Genomic DNA, 18399 nt, shown 5'->3' with positions numbered 1-18399 from the left:
AAGCAAATAAAATACGAGCATGTGCATTTTTATAGATAGAAATGTTTCATGTAACTTCATTAGCACTAAGCAACTTAGATCGTAGTCACATTGGTTGTAGAAGCATATGCGTGCATCTTGGGAATGAGAGATACTCAGCCTCATTTTCTATTTTAAAGATAATATGCAGTCACAGAGGCTGTGCCAAAAAAAATCACAATCCAGAATGGCTGGAGGCCTTGTGTGGCAGGGTAGCCGTGTTCATGTGTATGCAAAGACTACTCTTACTTCTGTCTGAAGTGATGCTGCTTCTGGGGGTATTGTAGTGGAACTCCTGTAGTGTATCACACTAGGTATTTTTATTATAATGTATTAAAAAAAGCCAGTATTATGAGTAGTGTATGACACAGTTCCTTTCATCACTTGGCTACCAAAATGCTACCTCTGAAAGTATTTAATAGAATATAAAATACATCAGAACTCAGTTGAATGGGTGGGAAATTGTCATGGTAATTTAGTATCAGGAATCTGTCTTAATATTTTCTTTCTTATTTCTGGTAGATCTTAAAAACTTTATTCACTCTTAGTTTTTTTGGAAAATAGATACATTTTATATATCTGGTCTGAAATATGTGTTAATTCCTAATGGTTAAGAAATAAAAGTCATTTCATGCATCTGTGCTTTTATGCACAAATCCCCTCATATTTAAGGAACAACTTACTTTGCATTTGTATCTATTTTATCAGCTTCATATACAAAGGTGTTCATTGTATGCTGGAGTTACTACAATGCTATGGAATTTTAAGATCCTGGATCAGAACCACTACCCCAAATCCGTACTGAAACTTCTATGCAGTTAATGCAGGAAAATATACTGGAGCCTTTTTTGTTTATTTATATATATATAAAATGTTTTTATTTTTATGTATATAAATTAAATCACATTAAGAATAGATGTTTCCACTTCAAAGTGAACCTTCCTATTTTTCAAACAGAACTGTGGCAGCTTCCATATTATAGTGTATTTGAATCTTTCATCAGTTTGGTTCTTTGGTGTAGGAAGCCTTTTTTCTTTTTGCCTTTTTTCTTCTCTTTCCAAAGCAGCATTTGGAAATGGTATTGAGAAGAGGCATATTACCAGCTGGTCCTGCTAAATAACCTCTTTGCTGACCTGGGAAGGCAGATGGAAAGGGTTCATTTGTAGTGACAGATCTCGCATGGGAATCTTTGAGGATAGCTCATGTTGAGAAGATTAGCACTGTCCTTCACGTGCAGGTCACTTGTTACGACCACTGTTCCTTGCAGCACAGGGTGTGGGAACATTCCCAGTGTCAGGCAAGACACAGGGAAAGGGTCAAATGCAGCCTTTGATCTATCCTGTGAAGGAACTGGCAGGGAAGTCATGTGAATTCAGGGAACTCTGAATCTGCTTATCTGTGTATTTTCAGGTGCAGAGATGTGGAAGAAGGTTGGTGAGGCTTTGGGGGGAGGGTGTTACACATTACTAAAGCAGCACAATTTGTACATGAGATGGGGTGATTGGTTACCATAAAGGAACAATCTGAGTTGATGTAGAATCTGTGGTTAGACTTTCTGGAAGTACCATTTTAGTGTTAGGAGATGAGGTTCTTTAATCTTGGCTGGCGATACCTTTCTTTATAGACTTACAGCATTCAGTTTAAGCTCTGTCGCCTCTCTCTGGAATTCAGCATCATTTGAAAACAGGCAGTAGAGGAGCAGGAAAAGTTGACTGAAATTGTTAAGGGGTTATTTTGGGATTGAACCTAGTTCATTTTTAAAGTTAAATTAATCCCTAGATACTTTGTCATACGGCCCAGGATAACGGGCACACACGAGAGCGTTGATTTTTTTTTTTTTATTATTATTTTTTTTTTGAGGATGTGGTTGAGAGTATGCTGTCTGTGACATTAATTCTGCACAGAAACTCTCAAACCATTAACCTGTTCTGAACTCTGTAAGTACACGTGTTGAAAAAGGAGAGTTGAAAATGTTCATTGCAGTAGGCAGAGTAAACATGATCAGAAAATGGTTTTGGCTTGATGTTTCACAGGCTTGTGTTAGCCTTTTCCGTCTCAGGTTGCAGTCAGTATAAAACTTGTATATAAATATATGTAAGATGCTTATTAGATCACTTCAGAATTTGTCTTGAAGAAATTTCTTCACTTTGTGTGAAATCTTCTCCCTCTTGAAAAAGTTGTAAAAGGTTTTCAGTAGTGCTGTGTTTCTGAAAATTCAGAGACCATCCTTGCATTCCCATCTCATGTCTTCTATCATATGCTACACGCTCAGCAAGAAAAGACGTTTCCCCTTGGATATGAACAGTTGCCTTCCTGGCAGTATCTACAGTAAAATAACATTAAAAAGAAAAACAAGTACACATGTATTAGAAAGTGAATGGTTCCTTTTATTACTGCTAGCCATTTATTAAAAAGGAGATGGTTCTAGTTTAATTAACCCAGTTGAGAGTAGCAGATGGGGCAGAATGTCTTGCAGCAATAAGACAATTCAGAAATGGCACCAGATGTTGGAAGCTGTCCCTGGTGGTGTTTGAGTGCAGCACAGATGTTCCAGTCCCACCTGGCTAGTTTCTAAGCACTGCAGGCTAAGCAGCTGTGATGTAACCTATATAATGTACGCATAACACTAAAAGCAAAATAATTGAACTGCTGCAGCTTCTTCTAAGGGTGGAACTGCTTGGAGGTGAAATCTTTGAGGACAAACTATTAAGGTCAACTTCTCTTAGGTCTCTCAGGTCAGTGGAATACCTGCTTACAAGCAATATCAACAATTATTGGATGATTTGTTTTTTGTAAACTGTTTTTTATGTTTTTTTTTAATAGCAGCTTTACAGTATGGTTCTTAGATCTTTCTTCTGGTTTTATACCTTGGCTATATTTTTTTAAGTGAAAAATTGTTACTCTACTGTATTCAGAAGTTAATAATTTATATGCGGCATACAAACGTCTGGTAGGAAAGCTTAATGTTCCTGCTGCAGAAAGGAAGCAAACTTATAAAAAAATGAACACAAATGCTAGCTCTGTCCTTGAAATCCCAACTCAAGATCACTGCAGAATCATTCATGCTTTAAGTAACACAAAAACTAAATATAAGGCAACACATAATTTTTCACAATAAGCATAATAAATTAACTTTCCTACAATAAGAACATTTTATTTGTATGTATTATGCTTCCAAAGTCATAATTCTACAAACTCCCAAACTAGTAGCACCCCTCACTAGTTAAAAACCTGTTAATCTCTCTAAATCTATTTTTAGAGATAGCAAAAACTTGTGTATTTTAGGTCTTCCCTATGAAAACAAAATGGCAGGATCTGCAAGGCAGTTGGAAATAATCCAGTTTATTGTTGTATAAATATAGGATGGGGATGAACAGGAAAACCAGCACTGACTTACAGAGCAGAATCAATAAATCCATTGTGCCAAATACACAACAGCTTTTCTTTATAAATCCCACACAAAGTTGTTGCAATGGATCTTTGCACAATCGTGTAACAGCATTTGGCTTCCTTCTGTTTCTGGGTGGATCAACTGACCCATTTGGGGATTTGCTGATTTTAGTTCAGCTGCTGCTTCAGCAAGTTTCCTATCGTCGCAAGGTAGGTTTAATTTACAGATTGAATTGTGGTTTAAGGGCAGAAAGAGGCAAAGAGATGCCACATGGTATTATTGAAAGTCACTTCCCTTTCCAGAGCAAACTGTGTTTATGTAACTGGACCACAAGTGCTATATTGAGTAAGGAAGATACCTACTGTTCGCACAGCACATGGCACATTGGACCTAAAACATTTTGTTAACTGTATTTCAGAAAATGTTAGTAGGAGTTACAAATATATCCCTGTTCATTAATAATATAAGTATGTAATAAGACTTGAAATGTATCTCCAAGTCTAATTTTGAAATACACTGAAAGGTGATGTACCTTCTGGAGTGGGAAAGTAGAGCCTGAAATGAACCAAGTGTAGGTCTAAATCCTGTCTGAAGTGCTCACTAAGCAATTAAGAAGGAGCCTAGCACATCCCACTCTGAGCTGTGGGGAAGGAGCTGGATTAATTGGAGTTCCACAGTAATGAAAGCTTCAAGAGGATGGTATTTGTGTTTCAAAAATGATTGGAAAATTGTCTGTAGTGATTGGACCATTCACATTATTAATGCTCAGTCTTCCCACTGTTATCTGCAAGATTATTCAACTATTTTATCTGTAATAAAAAGCAGCCATTTTCTGATACTTCCACTAAGAGGTTACAGATCTTTCAGATACAGGTAGGTATTATATAAATAAAAGGTAGCTGGTCAGGTGGGATAAAAAGACTTTGGTGGGATAAAGACTTGCATGAAGTGCTTGATGGTGTGGTTTGCTTGCTTTTGATAACTCTGAACTGAAAAGTTCTCAGAAGGATTTTGTGCTGCTGTCTATATAGTTTCCAGACATATGCAGAGGGTCCATTGCTTTGAATTTTGATGGTATGGGCAGTACAGTAAATTAAAAGGATAAGTTGAACAAAACAAAAGCTGGTATCAGGTTCAAGGGAATATAGCAGCCTACTCATGGAAGAAAAATAAGAGTCTTTAAAGATGTCCTTAGCTCCCACATGTCATTGTTTAGAGACACACAATTATGTTGGCCATGTGAGATGGCATAACCAGGGGAGCCTGAGACAGGCGATTTGCAAAGCTTCCAGTGATGTCTGGGTTTCTCTTGGAAACCTTAGTATTTTGGAGGGGAATTTAGTTGAGTTATGCCTTCTGTATGCAATACAACCTCACTGATGGCTTTTGAAGTTGCGTATATGCATATGCGAACGAAGTTGACCAACACTGTATTTCAGGTTGGCTAAATAAGAATATGAAACAGTCTTTTTCCCCTTTAGGAGAAGCCTGTTAGATAAAGGATGTCTAGGTCTTAAGTCAGGCATGAAGAAGTTCCTGCCAATCACAAAAGCAAGATTTTAGTAATGCTTGTTGGAACAGCACTCAGGTTGGGCCTTGCATGTTTAGAGCTGTCGAGTATCCATACAGTTGGCTCAGTGCATGCACAGCCATTTTGCCTGTAAACAGACAAGCTATTCCATACGCATGGCCACCATCTGAAACATGTTTCCCTTAAAACTGGACTGGGGAAAAAAAATATTACTGGGAAGGCACTTAAAGCAATCATCTTCCTTTTGGTGGAGTGTTTGTGGGAGCCTGCAGTGCTACCCAAGACAAAACAATGCTGCAAACAAACGTGGGGTAAAGGGAGCTGGCTGGCTGTCTCTTGTGAAGTTAATTTGAGCAGTACTAGTATTTGGCTGGGGGTTCTCAGCCAGGGTTTAGAATTAAGTCCAAAATAAGAAAAGAATAGCAAAGAAGTTGATCAGCAAATCTCCCTGCCAGCCAGCTTTTAGTCAGAATGCTTATATCTCTTCTGTTGCTTTGCTGTTTTGGGAAGGCTGCACTAGGCATGGGTTAGTTAGTACACCTTTAATTTGCTTGGCAGGAAAAAACTGCTCTGATTTTTCTACAGGCTTTCCTAGTCAAAACCAAGTTGTTTTCCAAACACAAAGCCGCCTACTATGCAAATAATTTCTGTGTTAATACAGTCTAAATTGATACAATCCTTTATCTGCATTAACATGATTAATCTATTCCAATCACCATTATGCAAGGGACAAGGAGTCTTGTGAAATGATTAATCATTCCTGAACAGCGTAAGCCCCTCTAGAAATCTTTTCCTTCTTGATTAATCATCTTTGAAGTTCTACTGAAGGGGCAAAACCTCATCCCTTTTACCCCCAGTTCCTTTATTGGTGCTCTGTGCACAGGTCTGAACACAGAAGGAGCACACTCAGCATTTACTTATCTATCAGGAATATTTAAAGTAGGTTTTAATTTTTAATATGTAATACTAATTGAAACATTCTAATATAGCCCCTCTTTGTGAGAGAGATCAAAGCAAATGTTCTAGTAGGGCCCTAAGCTAATGAATATTAGTCCACTTGATGCACTGAAGTTGTTGGCAATACTTGGATTCTCTGAACAGATTTACTCTCCTACTGTTCTTTAAATTCTAATGTATTGGTAAAGATAAAGATGACTAAAGCTTGAAGGTGAATTTTGATGAATACTTACAAGGAGTGTGAAAGACTGCTGCAGTTACCTTCTGAGTGGGTAGAATACATTTGTAGAAAATTGCTGTGGATGGCCCTTACAGAACTAGCATTGTGTAGGATAGGAAGCAGCAACTGACACTAGATTCATCTGCCCCTGCTTTCCATTTGAGTCTTCATTTGCTTATAGAAGGAAATTCAAGGGTGATTTAGCTGTTCATTAGAACTCAAAGTTCATTTCGTATAGCAATGATGTTACTTTGAAGTAACATCTGAAGCGGAAGTACTAAAAGCATATCAGTGAGATAGTAGAAAAGCTGACCTGTACAATGGCCCAAACTTCGAACATGGTTCACTGTGTAGCAATGAGAGCTGTGTAAATGGTTTTGCTTTATTTTTAGCATCCGCTGTATATGTTTTTGTAAGCTTTTCTTCCCCTATCACAGTAACCCTTTTCTTGTTAATAGAAAAACATGTGGGTTTAAGGGGGATAACATCTCCTCCCATTTGTCTCAAAGGGTATGACATGTTCTCAGTTCACTGGTTTGTGTCTCTGGACATCTGTGATCCTGAAATAGGTACCCTTGGAGTTGTCTACAAACAGCTTATACTGTTAGGCTCTTTGCAGTACGATACAGAGAGAGCTGTAAATTGCTGTGTTTTGATTTAAATACTTGTCCTGGTATATTGAAATGAAACAAAGCTTAAGTGATGAACTAAGAGTTCAGCAAAGCTTCTGCTGAAAGAATTGCTAGATACAAGATTGCATTTCTGCTTCAAGCCAAGGCATTTAGTTCATGAATCAAATTTAGAAAACTTAATGTGTTTTACATGAGCACTTCATGGGATGGGAAGAAATTATTCCTTATCACTTCAAATAAGAATTTCCTGGCAATCTGCTTTCAAAGTTTTGGGATTTATTCCCCTCAGCATTGTTTTATACAAAGTACTAATTGTATACACCAAAGTTTGAAGTAGTTGTCTTTGCTTTATCATGAAGGAATTTGCTTTATCAAGTAGTTCATTCCTGATAACTGTACTCTCAGGAAATAAGTATCATCAAAGTTCTAGGCATTGTTTTGACTAGAGCCTCCAATCTACCCCTAAGTTCGCTTTCAGTTGTGTTTCAGCTAAAGAAAACTTGTCCCTGCTTGTCTTGCATCCACAGGTGACATGTTATCAAACATCATTCTACTTTCTGTGCATGGGTGTTTCATATTTCCTTTGCTACCTTGTTAAAACTGTTGGAATATTCATGAGAAGGAATGATGTCCAGATGGAGGTTCTACCTGCAGATGTTAATGTGGACGGACACAGATCGACTCTCATTTGTTTCAGTTCATGGAATATGGCATTTGCTCAGTTCCTTTCTTGAAGTCTGTTGCCTGCCTTCTCTCTGTCTTCCTCTCACACTGTGGCCTTGCCTTCAGGTACAGCAACAAGTGGAAATGGAGACTTTGGTGACTGGAGTGCCTTCAACCAAGCTTCTCCTTGTCCCAGTGCTTCAGCTGGAGAGCTCTTCAGCAGCACAGCACAGCAACCAGCTATAGAGCTCTTCGGTAGCCCACAGACAGCTTCAAGCCAGTCTCCAACTGCTTCAAATTCTACTGATCTTTTTGATTTGATGGGCCCCCCTCAGACAACCATGAAGCCTTCTCAGAGTATTAATTTCTGTATGATGACCTCCAATGCTGTAGGTATCAGTTTACCCATGTCAAGGTCACAGGTATGCTGCTATTTGTATGGTTTGCTAATGACCTTCCTCAGTTAATCTTTTCCCTTCTCCTTAACCACAACATTGAAAATGAATCCGTTCCGCTCCTGGAACCCATACCTAGTGGCTTGGATGTTGTGGTCATTATTTTGTAAGAAAGTTTTGCCCAAAAATGTTTGAGCAGCCTCCTAAAAAGAAAAGGTTTCAGATGTCATTGAAAAGCCTATTTTAAGCTAGTCTTCTCTGAAGGGGTCTTCATTGCTCTATGAAGTGTTGCTGCTTTGTTGGGAAAGACTAGGCTCATATTTTAAACCTTAAAGCCATCCTCCACAGATGTTACAGGTTTCCAGTCTCAAGTAGGTGGAAGGGAGGACTGGTCTGTTCTCCAAAACACAGAAGTGCCTGCTTCAGTGGAGAGTGTTTCTTGGAAACCGTAACTGGTCAATTTGGTGTTAGGAGGAAAAAAAGTCAGTATGTCTTGAGTTCAGAACTTGACTGCAAATGATCACTGTCATTCCACATACTGATACAGGAGCTTAATGCTAGCTTAGAAGATATTGTGCTCTGATGGCATAACAGCACATGGAAATACTGCTTTGGAAGAGCTTGATTTCATGGCTAAAAATCTCATTGGCTTTTTATTGTTTTGTTGCTATTACTTGTTGTTTAGTTCTGATTCCTGTTGGTAAGTTATTTCAAGCAGATCCCAACAAACTTTTCTTTCCTAGCCTCTGCAAAGCGTGCACACTATGATGCCGAAGCCTAACACTCTTTATAATGCAAGCACAGAGATGGTCCAGAAGAATGCAAGCAAAACTCTACCCTCAACTTGGTCAGATCCCAGTGTAAATATCAGTTTGGACAATTTAGTACCTGGGATGCAGCCTTCCAAACCCCAGCAGCCATCACTTAATACCATGATGCAGCAACAAAGTAAGTAATTATTGCACTGTTTTGCATGCAGAGTCCTGTATGTGTTTAGCAGGTTGTCCTTGAGATGGGGTGTTCTGAAAATTACTGTTTTCCTACAGTTAGTCGTAATTGTTTCTTAAACCGTTGCAATGGTTCTAACACACATGGTATTTTCTAAATGGAGACTGATATGCTAGGAAGCTGTTACCTGTGCATGTTTTTACTATAGAGTTTGTACCATTGCTGCATCTTGATTTCAGGCTTCCTGATCTCTAGAATATGCATAGTAGTGTGTATTGTTATAAAAGGCTACTTAAAACTCTCACAAAACTTATCTGAGTCTTCACACAGAAAGCAGGCACACAAGTGAAATAGCCACATTTCACATTTTTGGCCATCATAATCTTTCTTCACAGCAGTTACTACATAAGTTACTTAAAATACATGAGCACCTTCAGCATCAGATTCTGGGTAATGATTTTTGCATTTATTCTCTTCTTTGCAGATACACAACAACCTATGAATGTCATGACTCAAAACTTCGCAGCCGTGAACCTCAGTTCTCCACCGAGCATAACGCCTGTCCGACCCCAGACAAGCCCATTGATGGGAGGGCCCATTCCTGTGGGGATGGGAATGCCCAGTGTGATGTCAGGTACGATGGGAATGACCTCCATGGGACCCACGCCTATGATGAACCAGGGAATGATGGGAATGAACATGAACATGGGAGTGTTAGCTACAGGAATGGGTTTGACGGGCACAATAGGAATGGGAATACCCAATATTGCTATGACCTCTCTGACTCCTGGGACTGTACAACCCAAGCAAGATGCCTTTGCAAATTTTGCCAATTTTAGCAAATAAAGATTGTAAAATAAATCAAATAAAAGAAAATTAATACATGGGCAGATGGAATGAAGGATTTTTAGCTGCACAAATATAGCTGGGGAAGGGAAAACACTGATCAATACTGCTTTTTTTTTATTTTCTTTTATCAGTTAAAGTGTCTACATAAAGAACCAAAAGCTATTTTCTAAGTGTTCAATAACTAGTGTTCAGATTCTGGAGAGGTGAAAGGTTCTTCTAAGGAACATGTTAGATGATTTTGCAAACTAATTTCTATTGAGACCATCAAAAACCTTTCCTACGTAGAAGAACCAGTTTTAACTTTGAGGCTTGATGGAAGGCTGGAAATGGGGTTTGGGTAACAATGTTTGAATCTAATTTTATACCTTTCTTTTTTCTTGAAGAGCTTGACTTTCTTTCCCCCCTCTCCCTGATCGCTTTGTCATAATTGGATCATTCCGTTTACTATCACAGAGAGTCCACAATTGAAGTCACTCAAGTACTAGGATCAGTTTTTTATAAGAATATATATTTTTGTCCAAAAAATGGCTTACATATGTGATTATGGCTAATTCCAAGGGACCTGGAATGTATATATACTTTTGCTAATATTCCAGCCACACTGCTATGATACCCAAATTTTTATTGTAAAAATCCTCTCTCAGCAATTTGGTGATCAAGATTTTTGGGGTCTTAACATGCTTCTAATGTTATAACTGATATCCAGTGCAAGTCTGGGAAAAGCTTTATCCAAGATCTGTTGGAAGGTTTCCTTTCAGAAAATGGACTTTCTTGCAGTTCTTTTACAGTGGCACTTAGCATCCTTTGTACCACCAGTATCCTTGTGGAGCCACTGGCTTAGGGCAGCAGCAGCAATCAAAAGGCAAAAAAAACACTTTATTTTGCATAATGACAAAACCAGTAAAGGTGAATTACACTTCAATTATGTAATTCTACAAACCCACCTAACCCAGCAGCATTGGATCTTGGCTTTTATACAACAATTATTGCACAGATTCTTTTGTGTAAATATGGCATTAGCAGCTGTGGAATCCAATAGAGGAGTAAAATATATATATATTAATAAAGGAAACCTGTAGCAGTCAAAAGATTTTACTGATTTACTGAAAACAAAAGAATGAATTAAGGTTTTGGGGGTTTTTGTTTTTCCTTCTGTAATTCTGCATTTAAGTTCACATGAATCATGATTCTAGAATCTGGAATACAAAGACATCGTTATATTCACAAGCCAGGAACATCGTTAAGAATAAGCACTATACTATAGGTATGAAATTTATTGCCTCCCTTTTCTTATGTTGGATTTCTTTTTTATTATTAAATTGATAAAACTTTGTTTCCATTGTATTCATAATGTTCTGTTATACATAACATTAAAATGTTCATTAAAATCAATGTTGGGCTGCTTTTCCTTTCATTCCATTTGACGTTTATGAGAGCATTTGGGGAAAAAAAAATAATTATAATTTGGGCAAAGTAATTTTTATAAATAATTTAAAATTGTTTAATGACTTCTTATCTGAAGCCTTTCCTATCTGCCTCTACTGTTAGGAATTAAAAATGAAGCAGGCAAGATATCCTGACCTGCTCCAGCCTTGCTAATGCTCCATCTACAACATTTCTAATTAGGCAGAAATTCATGTACTTCAGCTAAGTGGTAATGAAAAGTGATTCATTTGCTGAATAAGAGATGAGAGTGAGTGTAATTAGCTGACTGCGGTTTTTAATCTTTCAACAATTCAATGTGTTTAAATTAGTTTCAAAGAATAGGAGCTTTCAAGTGTTGTTACATCAAAGTAATCAAGGCAAGCTTTAACGGCTGAGTAGGAGAGATCGCTCTGGTTCCTGTTCTGAAACCTTTAAACTTATATGGAATAATCATCTTCAAAACCTCTGATTGTAACAGCTGGGAAGACTCAAACTGGTTCAATATATGCAAAATTGTAGTGGGGATAAAGCTCGTTCCTGGGGAGGTAGATGGGTGACAAGGAAAACTAAACCTGTAGTCAGTGTTGCTGTCTTAGCCATACTGAAGGGGTAAAGTGCTTCTCACTAGTCTTTAGAAGGTTTTTGGAAGAGTAGGGTGAGTCTGTTAATGATGTTGTCCTTAAGGTAAGTTTAGCTGGTTAAATAGTTGGCTTTGTGTTGAACCTTGTTTAGGTTGCTCACATCTCTTCAAAGGAGCCAGCGATTTAGCTTCCAATCAAGAGATTAATTATAGAAGCATACTTGTCAGGGGTTAGAATAACTCCTGTGGAAAACACTTGCTCAGTTTACAGTGGATCTTTTTGGTTGTGTCCATTATATCTCAGTCAAGGGTACATGGGCTTATGGAGCAGTTGTAGTACTGAACTGATTTACTGCCTCTAGCATAGTTATCTTATGGATCAATATCATATATAAAGGAGGGTGTTTGGAGTGTGAAAAGAAGAGTTGTTTTTTTTTCAGCCAGGCAGGCTGGCTGCAGGTGGATGAGAACTAAGGACATCCTTTGAATCAAAACAAACATCAGAAAAGAAAACCCAGAATGATTCCTTCAGCATGTAGGCCAGCTGCCTCCCCATGTATCTTTAACCTGCATTGACTAGTGCCTGTTGCATGAAAGTTTTTATCCCATTCTTTCTCCCCCCCCCCCCCACCCCTTAAAGGACATGATCACAGGCAGCAATGCTTAGCAGAATATGGTTTACAGCTTTAGATAAAGATCAAATATAAAGTGGGTTGTGTTTGCTTGAAACAATAGTGAACTGGTTTAAGATGGTTATAAAATGTTTCTATATCTGACATTTCAGGTATAAGGAAAGTAGCATATTAAAAACAGAAGTTACCATCCAAGGTAAAATTACAAATGAGCTACTGTGTGAATAGTGACAGATCTACCATTTATTGGCTGCTGCCTAATATAACTCCTTTCTTCATTTTTATAGCCAGGTCTGGCTGTAACTGAACTGCCCAGAAGCCTGCATGTGCTTATGTTACCATGGTCAGTCTCCTAAGTCGATGAGGTTCAGAAGCCCAACTGTAAGCCTTGTAACCATTGCCAGCTTAGTTGAATAATCTTTTCACACAGAGCTGAAAAGCAGCAACTGTCAGGAGAGTTTGGAGCCTGCAGGGAGCAAATAGAGGGAACCAACTGGTCATAAGAGGTAAATTTTACCTTCTCTGGCTTCTGCAGCTTGTAAACTGAATAACAGTTCAGTTAGTTAAATCCTTTGTAGAGGATGTCTCAACTGAAGAAGAGGAGAAAGGGGCATCAGAACCCACCCCTGTGTGTGTGTTTTATATCATCATTTAAAAAATGCATCTTGTTGTGTACAACGGAGTAATAAATTCCAGCACAGGTGCAAGTTCAGTGCTAACTGGAGCATCCACCATGTTCTACAAAAGAAATTATACTCAAACCAGCTAAACAAGGGTATTTATAGCAGCATCTGTTTCAGCTATAGCTGTCAGGTAGGAACGGTCTGACAGAGCTGACGGGAGGTGGGGGAGGGATTTATCAATGACGTGTTTACATAATGCAGGCAGGCATTGTATACTCAAGGTGATACCAGCTATAACAGGATAACAAATATCTAAAGACACTTTCATTCTCAGAGGCCTTTGCTCCAGGAGTTACTCTACAAAATTGCCTCCATGTTCCTCTGTGCATGACTGTAAATACTTTTATAGCATATGACATTTTATAGGAGCATTGCTTGGTTCAGATTAAAGCTTTTAATAGAGATGTGATTTTTTTTTTTTTTTTTAAATACCTTTTTTCTTCCCCCCCCAGGTTTTATTCCAGAATGGTCACTGACCAAAGTAAAAGTCTTTATTTTAAGCAAAACATTTGCAAGGAAAACTTCTTTCTTTTTGCTTAGTACTCAGAACTGTCAGCACAGTGAAGAGTCACTTACTGTACAGCTCCACCTACTTGCTGACAGATTTGACTGACAAAAACTAAAAGTATGAAGGAGAGAATTGGAAACTTAAGTACAGAATCATAGAATGGTTTGGGTTGGAAGGGACCTTAAAGCTCATCTGGTTCCAGACCCCGTGCCAAGGTCCCTCCCATTGCAAACCGTTGGATGATTTTCTGAAAAGAAAAAAATAGTAAGTTGCAAAGACAACTAGGTGAGCCTGGTTAATGTTGTGAGACTGAAGAGGATGTCCTGTGGAATCCATAAGTCAATCTGTACAGCTTGTTCAATGATCTGGTTACAGGTTGATCTAGCTGGGATGCTGTGGAAGTTTGCTTCTCTGTGTAAATGACCTTTAAAACATGAGATGTGTCTCGCTTTCAGTTTTTATGTGCTTCTGCATCCACTGTTCAGGAAGGAGAAGAGGTAAGAGAAATTTTGCAGCATGTGGAAAATTAAGAAAGTACCTTTGCAGAACTTGGTGTATCCCTGGATGGCTTCAGCTGAGGGTTCCTTACGTGGGGTACTCCAGGTATCTTCATCTATGTGTACAGCACAGTGAAGGCTCAGCTCCTCTGTTTTCAGACATGCCTTTACTCCTCACAAATTTGCAGATCCTATTTTTTTTCTAAGTATGCCATAAGGTATTGGTTCAGTAATTAACTGGCTCTTTAATAGAGCTACAATTACTTTGTTTTACAGTAAGGGGAAAAAAAAAAAGAATGCATTCCAAGACAGAGCTACTTTTGACATCTGGGAACCTCCTAACAGCTGGCTATCTAATGAATATGCATCTGCTTAAGAGGCTGTAGGCCATTAATAAACCAGTAGATATAAAACAGAAACAATCTTTGTCAGCCTCAAATGAGATTGGATGCAATGTGCTGTGAAGTGTCACCGTCACATTGAATCGAGCCGGGGAGGTTAACAGCTCCTGGGTACCCACGGAAGAGGAGGCTGCTGCAGCCGTTGGACTCTCAAACACAATCACAGAATCAACTAGGTTGGAAAAGACCTTTAAGATCCTAAAGTCAAACCTCTGAGGGTGGTTTCTGCTGAGTTTTGTCTCCTTATTTCTCCCGGTACCACTTGTGTTTGAGGCTCTGGTCACCTTTATTTTGCAGGTCCAGCTAGTCTATTCTGGTTTGACAGAGGAGGGTGTGGGGTTTTCTATACAAATGATTTGAGCAACACAGGAATCAGTCGTGTATAAATGACTGGGGAGAAGTTACAGGAATGAGATAAAAATGCACCTATTTGACAGAGACCTGGGGCTTTGTAAGGAGACTCAGAACAGCCCTGGAGCCATGTTGTACAACAGCAGTGTTGTAGGGTGAAATAAACACTTAAAACCAATGACACTTACCTCCTTTGACTATGTAAATATCTCTGACCCCTGAAGAGTTGTATCTGCACTTGTTCCAAGGTGTGTAGTAGTATCATATGTTGTTCCAACTTGCAGCAATGTTTGGTGTCCTGTATTTGTATTGTTGTGCACCTTTATTTCCTGTGGCAGCTCCCAGAAAATGTGAACTAGATCTAGCATTATTTTAGGCATCTTCATTCCATCTGCACAGTTCTCTAGCCCAGCCCAAGTTAGTCCAGTAGGTTTTTCCTTTCAGGGGATACAGTCTTTGCTGAACAGCAGCCTCGTGTAGCAGGGAGCATCATTTTGATGAGAAATAATGAGGTAGAATTTTCCAAAGAGAAAAGCTCTGATTTCATCTTAAGCCACACTAATGGCACAAGTTACTGTCAACTCTTGAGTAAACCTGCAACAGGGGTAGCTTTTATTTTTAGTTCTAGGAAAGTAGAGTAGCAGCCTTGTATCATGCCAGGACACTGCCTCAGAGCCAGATTTGGACCATAGGTGTGTTAGACCCTAGCAGACTCCTTGTGAATTGAGATCTGGAATTGTTTTCTTTGTATCTCACTTGTAAAGGGAACCCATATGTTTAGCAGAAAGATTGCTGTAGCGTTATGCTTTTTGCCCCCCCCCTGATTTCAAGGTTTTCATTATGAAAATGGTAGCAAGGAAGATGCTCTGTAATTACTGCAGATCTTTTCTAGCAACTTTGCAAGAGAAAACTACTGCACTGTGTATCATCACATTGATGTAATCTAAGCCAAAATCTGTTAAATAGATTGACTTAAATACTACTCTAGGAATTATCTTACCCTTAATTACTAAGTTTTAAACTAGAAAAGTATTCAAAGCCCATTTCAGCCACACTGGTGACAAATTTAGCTTCTCAAACTTCAGGTTTTACATCAAGGGTTGGTGTAAGCTGGAAGTGTAAAGCTCTGCACTACAGCCAAGCACTAGTGTGGGTTTTGCAGGGGTATGATTTTCTATCCTTGTGAAGCCACAGCCCCTATGGCTGGGCAGGAGCAAGTGCTCACCCATGCTGAGTGGAGCAGGTAGGTCATGGATTAGGCACCCACCTTCCCTCCCGCAAGAGCTCTGCCTTCAGCCCAGCATTAGCAGGACTATGATGTTATGGTTTTATCTTTTTCAAGGCAGATAAAAGAGCAGGCAGCAAAGGAGGGCTGTCCTTTCAAACACTTTAACTTTTCAAGGTCATCTGTGGAGCTTTTATCAATAGAAAGCCAAATTCATACAAAAAGCATCTATAATGAACCAAGCATATCTTGAGCCTTATCCCTTCAGCTGAATACGAATTATCTAGGAAGGTGCTTCAGTGGCCACATTCACACAGTTCAGCATCCCTGTGACCATTTATAAAGTAAGCAGAGAAGCCACTGCTATTGTGATTGGGCACCTATCAATTTCTTGTCTTCTTTCTGTAACTGGTTTATTAATTATAGCATCTTAATGATCTATTTAAAATAAATAAACCATTTACACCATTTCAAAGGTATTTTGTGATCTTCAGCTGATATTAAAATAGCACCAGCCTTATGTGCTTTTTCAGCAAGTGACCTAATTAGTTAATAAAGTAATTGAATATTAAAAAGGATGTTGCAAGTGATTAAAATTTAAGAGCCTTCAGAACATTATTAAAGCTATAAATCATACATCACTGTTTTAATTTGCATAGCTACAGAATTACTAATGGTCCCACATGCATAAGCTACTTGGCAATTAGTCTTTTAACAAACTGTTGGTGATACTATGAAGTTACCAAAACCTTTCCCTGTTTTTGATTTGCAAACAAAATCCTGGATGAGAGAACACTAAGGGTTAAATTCCTAAAAGCCATTCTTTCAGGTGCCTCCCTGCCCTTGCCTCTGTTCACCTCTTGTCCCGTCCCTTCAGGGAACCACATCCTTCTGAGTGCCACCAAGGTGTAAAAAGGAGAGGAGGAAGCGTCTGCCTCTACCTTGAGCTTCCTAAACTTCCCAAACACAAATGTTCCTAAAATCACCTGGCCTTCGGTGATTTTCCAGCCCAATTTGATCCACATCAATCTCCCTACCTAGTGCTCCATTTTTGTCCCATGCGTATGACTGTCACACTGTCACTTCCCTTCTCCTGGCCTCTGGGTCCCCAGCAGCACTGGGTGGATTGAGCAGAGTGAATACTGATAGGAGGCAGTTGTACTTATCTCTGTTCCATGGATGCCACCTTTGGGCTGTGGGAAGGAGCCCAACCAGCTGCTTGTCACCTTCTGCTCCTCACACTGGGGCTTGCAGCTCATGGGAAACCTTAAGTACCTGTGATAAAAAGGGTTGGGAAAAGATGTCAGGGGAGCTGCCTGCTCTGCCTGTGCCACTGGGTGCAGCGAGGGGCAGCTGCCCATGGTCCATGTTTGAAGCCTGGGCTGGCAGCAGGCAGAAGGTGAGGGAGGACAAGAGACAAACTGCTCAGGCCAGGTGAGCTGCCCTGGTCTCCCCCCTCACCACGAGCAGCCTCTCTGCAGTGATGGTTCTCAGCCTTGGGAATGAAGTCCAGTGGGACACAATCCCATGCACAGGCAGAGAGTGGGTCTGGCTCTTGCAGGATGTGCAGCTTGATGAGAGAGAAGAGTGCTGCAGCCGAAGTGAATGACCTGGTGTGTGAAGGAGCACACCCCTGACACACGGGGCAGCAAAAGGGCTGAAGCAGCCACAAGCTGGCAAGGAGGAAAACAGCCAAAAGCTGTGGCCAGGGCCAAGCAAGCAGCACACCCGCTGTACGAGCGGCACTGCACAGCCCTGGGCCGGCTCAGCCCCCCTGCCTTGCCTGTGTGCTCCCACTGCAGGGACAGCCAGGGGCACCGCGGAGGAAGGTGGCTGAGCTGGTGAGGAGCTCCTCAGGGTCTCCTCTCTCTCTGGGCACTGGGACTCCAGCACCCCAGCCCACCCCAGGAACCAGCACTCACTTGGCTCTTGCTCCCCAGCTCCTCCTTCCCTCGGTCGCTGCAGTGGGGGGGTCAGCCGGTACCTTCATCTCTTCATCTTGTGAGCATCAAGTCCTCTTCTTAATGGAGCAAAAAAAGACATTACAGAACAGCACCTACATGCAAAGTAAATATGTCGTTTCTACCCAGTCAGCAGAAGCCCTGACGTGGTTTCAGCTATTAAAAGTGCACTGGCTGCTGCTTTACCAAGAGGAGTTCTCTTTTTGTGCTGCAAAAACAATTTTTCAGGAGCTTCCTTTGAAGCCTTTATTGAGGTCAGGGGCTGCAGCCTCTTGCAATCTTCCCTTGTCAGCCTGCAGCACTTTCTGAAAGCCCTTACCCTGGATACTGTGGCAAACACCAGCTCTTTGTTCATGAGTTTACACTTGGTAATAGATGTGAGGCCAGGACAGAGGATGGCTTTCTGCAAGCGATTCACACTCTGCTGCACTAACATTTGCCATGTCTTGAATAGTCAAAGACAGCACAAGCCTCTTCTAGGGGCCTGTGTTTTTAGTTACAACGGCAAACTGAGGAATGGGGGATTTCAGAG

At 40.0% G+C, this 18399-nt stretch overlaps 1 protein-coding gene across 2 annotated transcripts in view; it reads left to right on the top strand.

The window, feature by feature from the left end:
• CLINT1 (clathrin interactor 1) overlaps window positions 1–10996 on the top strand; it is a 50921-nt gene extending 39925 nt beyond the window's left edge. Inside the window, exons 9-11 of one of the 2 annotated variants that reach the window (XM_062607517.1) lie at window positions 7539–7834; window positions 8551–8755; window positions 9240–10996. In XM_062607517.1, coding sequence (XP_062463501.1) covers window positions 7539–7834; window positions 8551–8755; window positions 9240–9601 — 863 coding nt within the window. In that variant the 3' untranslated portion in view covers window positions 9602–10996. The remainder of the gene's footprint in view (window positions 1–7538; window positions 7835–8550; window positions 8756–9239) is intronic. The other variant, XM_062607519.1, reaches the window with a different exon arrangement.
• The last annotated feature ends 7403 nt before the right edge of the window (window positions 10997–18399 follow it).

Source organism: Pezoporus occidentalis, unplaced genomic scaffold (assembly GCF_034315485.1).
Source record: "Pezoporus occidentalis ecotype Australia unplaced genomic scaffold, CSIRO_AGI_Poc_V1 ctg124, whole genome shotgun sequence".
In the NCBI taxonomy this organism is placed as follows: domain Eukaryota; kingdom Metazoa; phylum Chordata; class Aves; order Psittaciformes; family Psittacidae; genus Pezoporus; species Pezoporus occidentalis.
Note: the sequence above shows the minus strand (reverse complement) of the source record. Positions and strands in the feature narration are given on the sequence as shown.